Source organism: Citrus sinensis, chromosome 7 (assembly GCF_022201045.2).
Source record: "Citrus sinensis cultivar Valencia sweet orange chromosome 7, DVS_A1.0, whole genome shotgun sequence".
Classification (NCBI taxonomy): Eukaryota; Viridiplantae; Streptophyta; class Magnoliopsida; order Sapindales; family Rutaceae; genus Citrus; species Citrus sinensis.
This window is the reverse complement of record NC_068562.1, coordinates 8,948,651-8,961,608: the sequence shown is the minus strand read 5'-3', so window position 1 is coordinate 8,961,608 and position 12,958 is coordinate 8,948,651. Positions and strand designations below refer to the sequence as shown.

The 12,958-nt window shown below is 34.3% G+C and overlaps 2 protein-coding genes across 6 annotated transcripts; both read left to right on the top strand.

Annotated features, from left to right (window-relative positions):
* Positions 1 to 1,131: 1,131 nt before the first annotated feature.
* Positions 1,132 to 2,875, top strand: LOC102624065 (aquaporin TIP2-1). The gene is made up of 3 exons (XM_006465586.4): positions 1,132 to 1,361; positions 1,515 to 1,765; positions 2,250 to 2,875. The coding sequence occupies exons 1-3, from the start codon at positions 1,238 to 1,240 to the stop codon at positions 2,616 to 2,618; spliced, it is 744 nt and encodes a 247-aa protein (XP_006465649.2). The 5' UTR covers positions 1,132 to 1,237; the 3' UTR covers positions 2,619 to 2,875.
* Positions 2,876 to 5,951: 3,076 nt separating this feature from the next.
* On the top strand, positions 5,952 to 12,061 carry LOC102624356 (uncharacterized). Of its 5 annotated transcripts, none has more exons than XM_006465588.4 (14): positions 5,956 to 6,275; positions 6,952 to 7,363; positions 7,653 to 7,744; positions 7,964 to 8,122; positions 8,323 to 8,659; positions 8,843 to 8,961; positions 9,054 to 9,126; positions 9,200 to 9,420; positions 9,544 to 9,600; positions 9,690 to 9,858; positions 10,197 to 10,319; positions 10,418 to 10,588; positions 11,536 to 11,595; positions 11,680 to 12,061. In XM_006465588.4, the coding sequence occupies exons 1-14, from the start codon at positions 6,235 to 6,237 to the stop codon at positions 11,791 to 11,793; spliced, it is 2,148 nt and encodes a 715-aa protein (XP_006465651.2). In that variant the 5' UTR covers positions 5,956 to 6,234; the 3' UTR covers positions 11,794 to 12,061. The 5 variants fall into 5 exon arrangements, with proteins under 5 accessions (XP_006465652.2, XP_006465651.2, XP_006465650.2 ...); XM_006465587.4 differs by having other exon boundaries at positions 5,957 to 6,275; positions 9,687 to 9,858; XM_006465590.4 differs by lacking the exon at positions 5,956 to 6,275 and having other exon boundaries at positions 7,214 to 7,363; positions 7,557 to 7,744; positions 9,687 to 9,858.
* Positions 12,062 to 12,958: the final 897 nt, after the last annotated feature.

Here is a 12,958-nt window from a genome sequence, read left to right as displayed (position 1 = left end):
CTCTCTCTGAAGTAGCATCAAATGGAAATTCTTACCTAATTTTGGAGATTTTATCAATGTAAATAGAGGAGGCAAAATTAGGTATGAAATGCATAAAGAGTGCAAAGTGTTTAGACTAAAATTCTCATTCATCTCGGTAGATATTGCCATATCGGTCTATGTTGAGATGCTGGGACTAAAATTGGCATATGACAACCTCGAAAGACAAAAAATGAGAATCCAGCAGTGAAACTTTTGGCTAAGTGTCCAAATTTTATCGACCGTTTGAAGTATCAATTATAGCCAATTCACCTTTCATAGCCACCCACCTTTCGGCCTGTCCCAAAAGGACAATAGAATCACATAGTTGATATACAAAACCTCTTTACAAGGAAGAAAAATTCCAATAAAGAATTAAATCAAACAACCCATATTTTTAAAATCATTAATGATGATACAGTTCATCAAAACCACCTCTTTTGCAAAGTTTTGCTTAGTAAACCAACAGCCAAAATACAAAAAAGGTTCTTAAGATTCCTTGCTATCATCTCCATTTTAGCCGGCCACCTCCCTCATAATTCAAACCCAAAACACAAATAATTGTATCTTAATTCGTTAACCTCACTAATTTTGATCACCAAACAATCCTATCCACTCATTAGTCATTTTCAATCTGAAAGACCAATTTTGCTCGTGGTCGGTGCATATATGTGGCCCAAATTAAATGGAGCTAGTCATGATTTCCCGCACCTCCGTTTTTTATATCTGGTTAATTGCTCACACGACCCCATCACCCTTTTTTTCATTTCACCACTCTCTCTTTGGCTCACATGGAATTATAATTGATTTGCGTCTAGACATTTCCATTAAAGCACGTTATTGACAGCTAGGACTTCAGGGAGAAATTTTGATTGGACATGCATGTATGGATATACTTGACCTCTTTCCATAATTATTCTCCTTTGATGCCCATTACATGATCATGTAAACAGTATTATATTACAACAACAACATACATACAATTCTACAATAATAATACAGTATGAAACTTATGAACGTATTTAATAAGCACCTTATCTATCTAAATAACAATCTTATAAAATTCATGTCATGTTGTATAGGCTTTATGGTAGTATATATACATGTGACCTTGAAAAGGGTTTTGTGCTCGATCGAGATAAAACCTTATCTTCTTCTTCTTAAGAAAGACTCGAGAGAGTTTTTTTTTCCCTATTCTCTAGCTCTTTCTTGATCAACAATGGCTATTGCCTTCGGCCGCTTCGATGATTCTTTCAGCTTAGGCTCCTTCAAGGCCTATCTTGCTGAGTTTATCTCAACTTTGCTCTTTGTTTTCGCCGGCGTTGGCTCGGCCATTGCTTTCAGTAATCTTCCATCTTCATTTGCTCTTAAGCACATAATTAAAAAACTTTGTTGTAACATAAACCAACCCTAATTATGATAACTAATAGATGGCCATGCAAACACATTGACTGTGATTTGATTTTTTTTTTTTATATATTTTTGGTTTTTGACAGACAAGATGACAGCAGATGCAGCACTTGATCCATCAGGGCTAGTAGCCATCGCTATTTGCCATGGATTTGCTCTATTTGTCGCAGTTGCAATTGGTGCTAACATCTCAGGTGGCCACGTCAACCCAGCCGTCACCTTTGGATTGGCTCTTGGTGGCCAAATCACCATCCTCACTGGCATCTTCTACTGGATTGCCCAACTTCTTGGCTCTATTGTTGCCAGCTTCCTCCTCAAAGTTGTCACTGGAGGCTTGGTATGCTTCAAAATTTATTCCACGTTTATCTTTTTGGTTGCGTTATTCCTTTTAAAACAATGCACTATTTTATTGATTAGAGTAATATTCCCATTTATCGTAAAGTCACCGGATCCCATCAGAATTCCATCGTTAAGCGCGCAATGCTTGGGTGAGAGCCATACTAAAAATGGGCGATGTCTTCATATTGACAGAACCAGAATTTAACTTGAATGGGATCATTACGGCGAAATAACAAATTTAGATCGGTCGTATCATAAAAATTAAAACTTGCCGAGGCAAAACGCAAAGGGTCACAACTTTTTCTTTCGGTCCCCCAACGTTTTTCTTCTGTTCCCATGATTCTTTTTAAAATAATGCTACTTTATTAAGGCAATTAAAGGAACCATAATCTTGAAAGGGTGATGACATAAGAGTAAATAAACTTGAGGGGGGGCAAAACGTAAACTATTATAACTTGGTTTTTGTTACGTGGATTATACAGGCAGTTCCTACCCACAATGTTGCTGCTGGAGTTGGAGCCATTGAAGGAGTTGTGATGGAGATCATCATCACATTTGGTTTGGTCTACACGGTCTATGCCACGGCAGCTGACCCCAAGAAGGGATCATTGGGCACCATTGCACCCATTGCCATCGGTTTCATTGTCGGTGCCAACATCCTGGCCGCCGGCCCATTCTCCGGTGGTTCCATGAACCCGGCCCGTTCCTTCGGGCCTGCCGTTGCCAGCGGCAACTTTCAGGACAACTGGATCTACTGGGTTGGCCCTCTCATTGGCGGTGGCCTTGCCGGGCTCATCTATGGCAATGTGTTCATGCACTCTGAACATGCACCCCTATCTAATGACTATTAATTAATTAGTTAAACTTTGTTTAAAAGTTTAGTTAAATCATTTGATCACCTGCTTTTGGCTCTTTCTTTTTTGTAATAAAAGAAGGAAAAGCAGCTTTGGCTCTTTCTTCTTTTCTTCTTTAGTTTCTTGGTATCCTTCTTTTTAAATCATTTCTTTTGGAGGTTGTAAAAAGTCTTTGTTGTGGTGGTCCATTGCGGCTTTTCTGACGATAATGGATGGATTGGGAGACATGCTTGAATGACACTCTTTAGTCTTTATCTTCTTGTCTATATATGGTTTGCTTTTTCTGAGGATTTTTATTTTATTTTGTTTTGGAGAGGATATCATATTTAACAAAATAAGTTCGACGGATATTCTTCCATACATTTTTTTCATGTGGTGGGGTGTATGAAAAAATGATAGATTAGATTATTATAAAATTTTCTACGGGTTTAACGTAATGGGGCTTCGTCAGATAAAATGAGGGGGTCAAACATAAATATTACCATTATTGAAAAATAGAAAATCCAATGTTAATGGATTGGTTTATATTATAGATTTATGGTTTAAATCCAATCAATTATTTTTTTTATTTACTTTTAAAAAATGCTACGTGTCACCTATATATTTAATTTGCTAAAAAAAAGAACCTTAACTTTCTAAAAATAAGAAAACCTAATTTTGTATTGTAATTACTATTAAAATTGAGAAACATATCTGCGAGATGGCAAATAAGTAATTTTATGCATTATAAAACTCATAATTAAATAGATTAAGTAACCCGCAAGAGTTGGGACTAAAATTGAAACTTAAAGTTGGATTCACTATTTTTTTTATTCTTTTACAATTACAATTGTAATGATTATAATTCCATGTAATTGTAAAAAAAAATCTATTTATTAAAATCACACGGAATTCAACATGATAGATAATGCATCATTTATCAAGAAATGTGATAGATGTTATATCATCTGCATTCTTTATACATAAATAACAACATGTCGTTAGTAATTATAACATAAACAACCAGTCATCTAATATATGTGCCGGTGCATACTACTTACGCAGGTCGATTACATGAATGAATCAGACGAATGACGATCTGTCATTTATACATTTTTTAAGAAACAATATGTCGTTCTCTACCAAAACTATAAACTACAAATCATCTATTATGAATATCTAAAAATACCATTTATATAGTAATGGTTTTTTTTTTTTTGTTTTTTCAAAAGCCACCAATGATACAAAGAGAAAGAGAAAGATTATTATAGTTTATTTTCTTTTTAAATAGATTTAAAAAAAACTATGGTGGGGGTGTATGGATAAATGATAAATTAAAATATTTTAAAATTTTCGATACTATATATTTAGAACTAAATAAGTGATTATGTAAAAGCAGTTTGTCACAATTTAACATAAAATATGCATACGATATAAGTAAAGTATTCTCATCCAATCAAATGAAATGAATTAATGAAGGGAAGCTATTATTATGCGATTTAATGATCTGCATTTTTATTTTAAACATAAAAAGACATCATACCCAATGACGCATCGATTAACTAGTAGCCTCCAGATCTTGAAAAAAATATAAGGGTGAAGAATCTTGAAGCCCAAAGAATTGAAAGCAGACAAATGGGCCGAAGGCCCACTTCTACAAGACTGGGGCTTCAAATCCCGTTTTTGTAGAAAAAGTTTAAAATAAGAGTAATGATACAACCACAAACTCTTGTACAAACTTATTTTGTACAAACTGATGTGATATTAATTCATTGGTTGAATTAAAATATAAATTAATAAAAACAAATTATGTGGGCCAAGTGATATTTAATTCAACCAATGAATTAATGCCACATCAGTTTGTACAAAATAAGTTTGTACAAGAGTTTGTGGCTGTATCATTACTCTTAAAATAAATGAAATTTCTCAACTCAAAATCAGGACATTTTTCACTTCTCTTTTCTTGTCTCTGGATTGTTAAAATGAAATCTATCATTATTTTTTCTTTCCTTTTTATTATCATGATGAGATCGCGCCGTTGTGGAAAATAACCCAAAGATAGAAGCAACAAGCGTAAAAATTGTGATGATTTCTTTTTTTTTTTTCTCAGGACATAATTTTGATGACTTAACAGTTCTATTTATGTTTTATTTTCCAACAAAAATACAGTCATGAACATAATAAGTGAGCTAGTTGAAATAAATGGATAAATTTCGAGGACAAGGTAGACTTTGAGGTAGCTGCTGAGGATTTTAGAATTTCCAAATACAAGCACAAGGTAGACTTTGTTGTAAAAGACAATAAATAAATATTAATTTTACCTATCGGCCTTAATAATGGTACATTTAAATGAGTAGAAAATTCCATTAATTTGAAACATAAGATGACCCTTTCATCCTTTGAAATAAGAATTAAGAGTAGTGATATTTATTAAACTTCTCTATTTATCTTATTCTCAGCAGCCCTCACTTTTTAAGTAGCTCATCTATTTTTTAAATTACTCTTATTAAAAATTAAAAAATGATGTAAAGTTTTTTTTCATCCCTCTCTCATGCTCTCTCTCTCTCAATTTCTTAGATTATCAAATTATGAAAATGAAAGTACGTTGATTAAAAAAAAAAAGCCTGTAATATTCTAGTAGATAAAGAGGTTTATATCAAACTTGCAAATGAATCAATTTGATATTGTTGGATACGAACCATTTAAAACAAAAAAAAAAGAAAGTAAAAATGGAACGATATGTACAAATATAAAACAAAGGAAACAAAAAAGAATTAAAAAAAAAATCACCCTCTACTATTTGAAGTGATTTAAGTTGTTATTGAAATCGATTATTTTTTTTTAATTTTTTTCTTTGTTGACATGGAAATATAATGGGTTTATTTGATTTATTTATCACACAAATTCAAAGCAATAAAATTAATAACAACAAAACTCACAATTTATTATGAAATTTAATGAAACCCAACAACAAAAACTCACTGTATACCGTAATCGGCGATGTGTTGATAAACATAATAAACATAAAATGGTGGTAGTGATCTTAATGGTGAATTTGGTTGGTGAAAATATATAGGGGACAGGAGGATTGATGGTGATTCTTGTGAGAGAAAGAAAATAAAATAGAATTAACTTTTTCTATTTTTTTAAAGTGACTTTAGAAATAAATAATGTGAAGTGAAATTGGAGGCTACTGAGATAAATAGAGGAAACATGTGTCATTACTCAAGAATTAATGATCATTTGCTTAATTTTATGAAGAAAATATGTTGATAAACTAATTATATAAGTTGAATATTTCCAAACAGAAAAAAAAAAAAAGACCATAAAAAATATATAATTAGTTACTTACAAGAAACAAGTTGTCGAAAACAAAACAGGAATCAGCAAAACTTCAAAAAAATACAACGGTTGCTGACTTGCTGGCGGGAGATAAACCCTAGGCGGCAACTGCAAACAGCCAGCACCAGCTCGCCAATTCAATATTATTTTTTACTCTCTCTCTCTCTCTCTGTGCCTCGATGACTACGCTTTACTCATTATCTGGTTCTGTACTAATCAGTATTATTTATACTTTCAACAACTCATCCTCAGATCTTCTTCTTTTACTCTTTCCATTCCCTTTGCCCCATTCATGGTTTCCCATTTGTCTCTCCGCCTGCCCCTCCTCCACACGTAAGCTCTCCCTCCCAGTCTATATATATATATATACATATTGCGTTATTGGATGTGGGTTTGTTAAGATTTTAGTTTTTTATTTCTGCAATATTTGATTTTAAGGTCCCACAGTGGGCACTTTGTTAATGTTAGATGTATCAGTGATTGTCATTCTTGATTAGATTCTTTTTTTTTTCTTTTTTGTGGGATATATTATAATTTAGAGCAAAAACTTATGTGGGTTTGCTTTTTTATTTCTTTTAATTTATAGTTTTTCAGTTTTTCATCTACATATCATTCCATTGTTTTTGTAAGAACAAGTGAGCTCGTGGGTCTCAAGTCCATTATTTTTTTCGTTTTGAAAATAAGGTTTTCAATGAGGATCTTTAAAGATACAAACGTCATATTTGGTTGTGGGTGCCAGTTACTTTAATATAGAAGAGATTTGGGGTTCAAACGCCGCTCAATGGCTTTTGTTGTATATAATGTTTGGTCAAATAAAGAAAATCTCTTACTAAGTAGACTTGACTTTATTTTACATTCATACGAACATGATTGATAAGCAATATTCACTAAAGCTGATCATCCTAATGTTTTATCTTTATTACTCTTTTCTATTCGACTGTTCCATTTTTCTTAGAATTCCAGATTTGTGAAGCTTGTGATTTAATTGCTGTCCTTGTTTTTCTTACAGTCAATCTTTTGGATCAGAAATCAGACGCAATATAAATACAAATGTACTCAACTCATCTGGGTTTAATGCAAAGGAACAAGACAAATATCTCTTTTCAAAGAATAAGTCTTCATTTAAATTTTTGTTTAAATATTATACCACTTCTAGTCATGTATCGTTGAAGGCGTTCTCATCTACAACTACTTCTGCTTCTGACCAAGCCAGTAATGAAAGTGATTCTCCTATAACTGAAGCTGAAGGTGATGAAATGGAATTTAATCGGGTGAATTGTCTTGTATGGGTACTGCATGAATCCGCCGGGAGCTTTTCCCATGCAATTGAGTCACTTGAATTGCCTGGAAGCGGTGCAGAGCTTGCAATGGCTTGGAATGGGAAGGATGTCCATGAATGGCATAGACGTATAGCTTATAGAGTATGCACATACCATGTTGCAACACTAACACTGTTTTTGTAACTTGCAAAAGAAGAGTCCAAATAATTGTGTCTATTTTATATAGAAGAGTCTTGATATCATCTGGTTGGTGATCCATACTCATTTTGGTAATCTAAACATTTACATGTTTCTGTGCATACCTCCCGTAATTTGTTTTGAACAACCATTACAGTGTTCTCTAAGTTGAGTCGAGGTGGAGCATTCTTTATCAATTATTAGAAGACATGAGAAAATGGAACAAGAATCATTGACTCGTATGGCTCTTCAGGTAGCGGTTTATGCTTTATTAAAAATGGCAATTGAAGTGGAGAATTTGCTCTCTCAAGATCGTCACAACATTCATGCTCCAGTTAAAGAGATGTGAGTGCTCAAGAACTGGAGAAAAATTGAATTAATTATTATTTTTTGTTGATATTTCATTTTTATGGAATATTATTTCGATGAGCAGCTTCATGGAGTTAATATAAATTGAGAATATAAGTCTGCCTTAACATTTGACTATAATGTCTTAGTATTTTTGTGCAGTTATCATTTAAATGCTGACTATTAGTAACTATTTTTCCTATTTGTTTGCTTCAGCTTGTTCCCTAAGATGATGGCGGCAGGAGAGTTCATTGAAAATCAATTGAGCATGAGGCATTCGGAATTGTTACAATGGTTTAGAATTGTGGAATTACCTCGTATTGCAGGATTTTTCAGTTCTTTATTAAAGAAGTGGTCTATAGAATACGCAGGAAGGTTTGCTCAAAAACTTCAGCCTTTAGCATAAACTTTTTGGTCTATCAGATGATAACCTCCTTTCCAATCAATAACATATCTTTACATCTGCTGATGATATTCCAATATTTGTGCCTGTGCATGTGAGTTCATGTTTTTTCAGATTCTATTTATTTATTATTCAACAATCAGGAATTTAAGCTAAACAGAAAAACATTCAGTGGTGTTGCAGGGATAATAGTAGCGATCAGCTGCTGTGTTGCAATAGGGAAACTGGGTCCTGGGCGTATTTCCTGTCCCATGTTTAAAATGTCAATTGAGGATGCATCAATAGAGCTAATGAATATTTCGTATAGTTTCGTATCCGTGGACAAGCTGCATCAATTAGCGACCGAGGCAGGATTTGAACCAGACTTTCTCTCTCATTTTGGCAAAAAGGTCCTGCCCTGCAATAACGTTGAGGAGCTAGAATTTTGGATTGGGTTGGCTCAAAAGAAACTCTTGGTCGCATTCCACAGAGAGAGTGTACTTTTAGAGACCAAAACTTTGCATGAAAAGGTTGGTTCTATTTTTCACTCATGTCACTGCTTTTAAGGACTTTGCTAAGTGTTCAATTTGGTCCATGTCTTTCATTCAATTGGAATTGCCTTCCCTCATACTCACTTGTCAAACAGGATGTTATGGATATGAATTTGTATATTCTATATTTGATCATTTGACTTGAACTTTAAATTGTGACAGGTTCAAGCGGATAGTTTGGTTACTTTAGGACTTTTTGCATATTTGGGAAGAAAGACTAGAAAATTCTTGTCAAGTAAGGGCATAAATGATCTTGATGAGATGCTCAAGGATTTCCTCAGGTAAAATAATTTATAAGTTTGTTGGATTCTAGATATTTTGGTATATCTCTAAAACTAAGGAGCATGAAGATCAAAAAATGCTTTGCCTACAGCTATTTGGAGTGTGGCAGTCTTTTCATTTACCCAGAGTTTTCTTCAATATCAATGTATCAACTCTTCATGGAGGTAAGCTTCCACCAATTTTATTGGAACTGCAAAGTGTAAATTATTTGAATGTGTTAAAAATTCATTTTTACAGGTAGTAACTGATGAAATCGGGTGGCTTGACTTTTATGCCGCATTTCCTTCCTTCTGCAATCAAGAGAGAAGGTCCAAACATCATGCTATTCAAGCAGAGAAAGAAATTATTCTATCAAACGTTTTTACTGTTTGCTATGATGTGTTCTCTGGGTTTGCTCACTTCACTCGTTCTGCCCAACAGCCCTTGGAGGCTGAATTGCTGGCTTTCTTGCTCCGGAGGTAGCCAAAAATATCTTGTTCACTTTGAAGCTTTACGTGTTCTAAATTTTGCATTCCAGTGGCCCCATTATTTTCTAAGATATGGTGCTGTCTCTCTCTCTCTCTCTCTCTTTTTTTTCCCAGCCAAAGCCTGCTAACTGTTTGCCTAGATGACTACTGGGCTGCTTATGATATATCAAGGTATGTTGGTGCCTGGAGTGATGTTTTGTCTAATTGTTCAATGACTGAAGATGGGTAGTGATTGCCTTTCTGTTGATGTTCTCTAGTAGCGGACTGCTAAAGAATTCAGAAACAGGGTCTTCTGATCGCATACCATCTTTAGGAACTAAAAGCACAAGCAGGTTCTCTGCAGCTCTTGAAGCAAAAGAAAAGCCAACTGAGTTGGTGACGCGGGGAAATACAAACAATAAACCTCAACATCCATTTAATTTGAGAAAGGTACGGCTAACTGGTAATGATAGTTCATGTCAGGTTGGTATATATTACTTTTGCTAACCCAAGCATCCATGTGGAGGTGTGTTTTCGAGCCAACATAAATTAGATGTTTCTTGTGGAGCTAGAAATAATTTTAATTGAAAATGGGGACAATCAACGGATGCCGTGAGATATAAGAATGAGGGAAGAATTAGAAAAACATGTACCATGGTCAGTTGTATTGGGATGATAAAGAAATTTGGCATACAAGGATGTCTTCTTGAATCACTGCATTGTGAGAGATAGGCAAACCAATTTGTGTTGGTCTTGTGTTTCCCTCATGCTCAGATTTGTAATGGCAGGACAGCAGCTCAGCAGGGGGAGATGCAATAACCTTTGTGGAGGGGACCAACGCTGCCAAATCAAATGCCCAGCAAGAAGGTTTAATTAAGAAATACAGCATCAAATTGATGTCTACTAGCATGGTAAAGACTCTGTTTCCTTGCTTACAGTCATCTGATTTTTTTTTTTTTGAAAGTTCATAGATTCAATGATCAGTTTTGCAATCCGAATTGTTTAATAGGATGTATGGATGGGGACCCAATTGCTCTTTATAGATATCATGACGTGTCTGGAATTACTTCTAAGGCAGTTGGAAGGTCACAAGATTACAGAGAGGGAAAGAAGGAAGATAAAAAGAACCGTAAATGATATCACTACACTCATCCCAATCACAATTCTAATGCTACTTCCTGTAAGTGCTTGTTTTATTTTCTCTTTATCATAATCACCGTAGTTAATCACCAACGACAAAGACAAAAGGAGCTAAACAAACATTTTTCCCTTTGTTTTGCCCTAATGAATTGCAAAGTGAACTAATATCTGACCGTTCATGTAAGAATTTTTCACAATCAAGCTGCCTTTGCTGGGAATGTATCATGTCTTAGTATATTTATAAAAGGCTCAACATTGTCAAATTTGATGATATGTATAAACGGAGATGTGTGTTAGGAAGCTTTACAAGAGACTCGTACTCATACCTATTTGCCTCATTCTGCAGAATCATCATCTCGCTAGTTATCACATCTCTTTTTTGCCTTGAAATAATTAAAGGATCCATTGAGGCACAAAGAGCAAGGATAATTTGTCCCCAAGGAAATGATGTTAAATTAACTAAATTTTTTATTCTATTTTAGTTTTTCCTTATTTTTTCTTTCCCTTTAAAGATAATAATCCTCGTATGTCATAAGAGCTGTCATTGGTCCCTGTTTTCCTTTTCCTTTCTAATTTTCTGGCTAAGTTGCAATTGACCACAATGGCAGTGAAAGTATTGCAATCATTAACAAGGAACTGCAGCCTTCAGTGAATTTAAAACCCGAATTAAGGCCCTACTTTTCATTTGGCTGTGACTTCTTTCAATGATAGACACAAAGCTAGATTATTAAATTGTGATAGATTGCATGTCTAGAAGCTCACTTTTATTGTTGCATCATCTTGTTGTCTCATTTACTTGAACCTTTTTAAAAAAATATATATATATTTGTGCCTCACCTCAAAGGCACATTTTGTGTTCTTCTTTTCAATCCTTAAATATGTGACAGCTTCTATTATGAGGTTATATTAAGAAGCAGAGTTTATCACAGCATCAAGAAAACAATTATTGAAGATCTGACTGCATCTTCTCTCCTTTTTCATGACTAGGTATCTGCCGTAGGCCATGCTGCAATACTAGCAGCTATCAAGAGGTATATGCCATCTATGGTGAGTCTTGTTCTCTTCCAATTATGGAACTCTCTTTGGCTCTCTTTCTATCCTCCTAATTCTGTTTCCACTGTCTGTTATTAGATCCCTTCTCCATATTCTACAGAGCGGCTGGATGTTGTGAAACAACTAGAGAGAACTAAGAAGATGGAAGTTAAGTCATGGGGCAACCTGGAAGATCCACCTACAATGCCATGAGTCATGGTTTGTACAAAATCCTGTTGCCTAATAAATTTCGTGCAATTGCTGCTTATTCTTTGCAATTTGCACGGAATTATTATAAGTTCCCGCTTTCAAAATATTGTAAATATGTGGATGCATGCATAAATGCCGGGAAATGGAAATGCAACTTGTATATACAGTTTGTTAAATCCATTTGAAGATGCTCCAAGCTATTCAAATTCGATAGTGCTGTAGTAGATTATTATAAGTTCTTGCCTGTAATAAGATGAACATACTTCAATGATCTTTTTCTCTGTCCAAGATTCATCGGCAGAAAAAACCTTAGGACTACAAACTGAGAGATTGCTATTGACCGAAGCCTTATAATTTGATGGAGGAGTTTCTATATAGAGAGATAAATTCTCAACTTCACAAGGGAATGGGGGGCAAAGTTTCTCCGAACCCCTCCAATCTAAATGAAATCTTGATAATTCACAAAAAAATCATCAGAGGGGACAAATTGTTGAGAACAATAAAAAATTTATTAACAGTGGTTAAATGTTAATAATCAATTATAAGGGATTTGTAGACAAACTTTGCCAGACTTGAGATAGATGCTTGAGATCTTCAATTCGATTGGATTGTGCAAGAAGTTTATTCACTTTAAGGTACCAGAAAGTGTCCACAACAAGATAAGCTGATTTTTCAACATCAAGCGGACATATTGATAGCCTAAACTTTTGAAGCGACCAATCAACATATCTTACAAATTCCTCCATACATTTCCGAAACATCTTTTCTTTGTCCATGTATGAACAATTAATATTTAGGATCCAAAGCTGTTCCTATGAAGTCGGTTATGTCAAAATCCAAGATTGCGTATGATTTCTGCACTAAATTCCATCTCTTCGATAGTGTACAGGTTTCAGCTACCTCTTTAGTGCGCATGCGGGACATAATCATGATGTCGTGAATAATATTAGTAGGCAACTCCGAGATTCGATCCGCACCATCAGTTTTCTCATCCATCCATATTCTTCTTCAAATCCGTAACATATTATAAATTATCATCAAATTTAAGGCACACAATGGAGTATAAAACATATGCCTCTGATCATACAATTTCCCGTTAATGTGAAAGAATGCTAAAACAAACAAAGAAAAACAGATATTGCTAGAAAATTTAAAAAAAAAAGGGTTC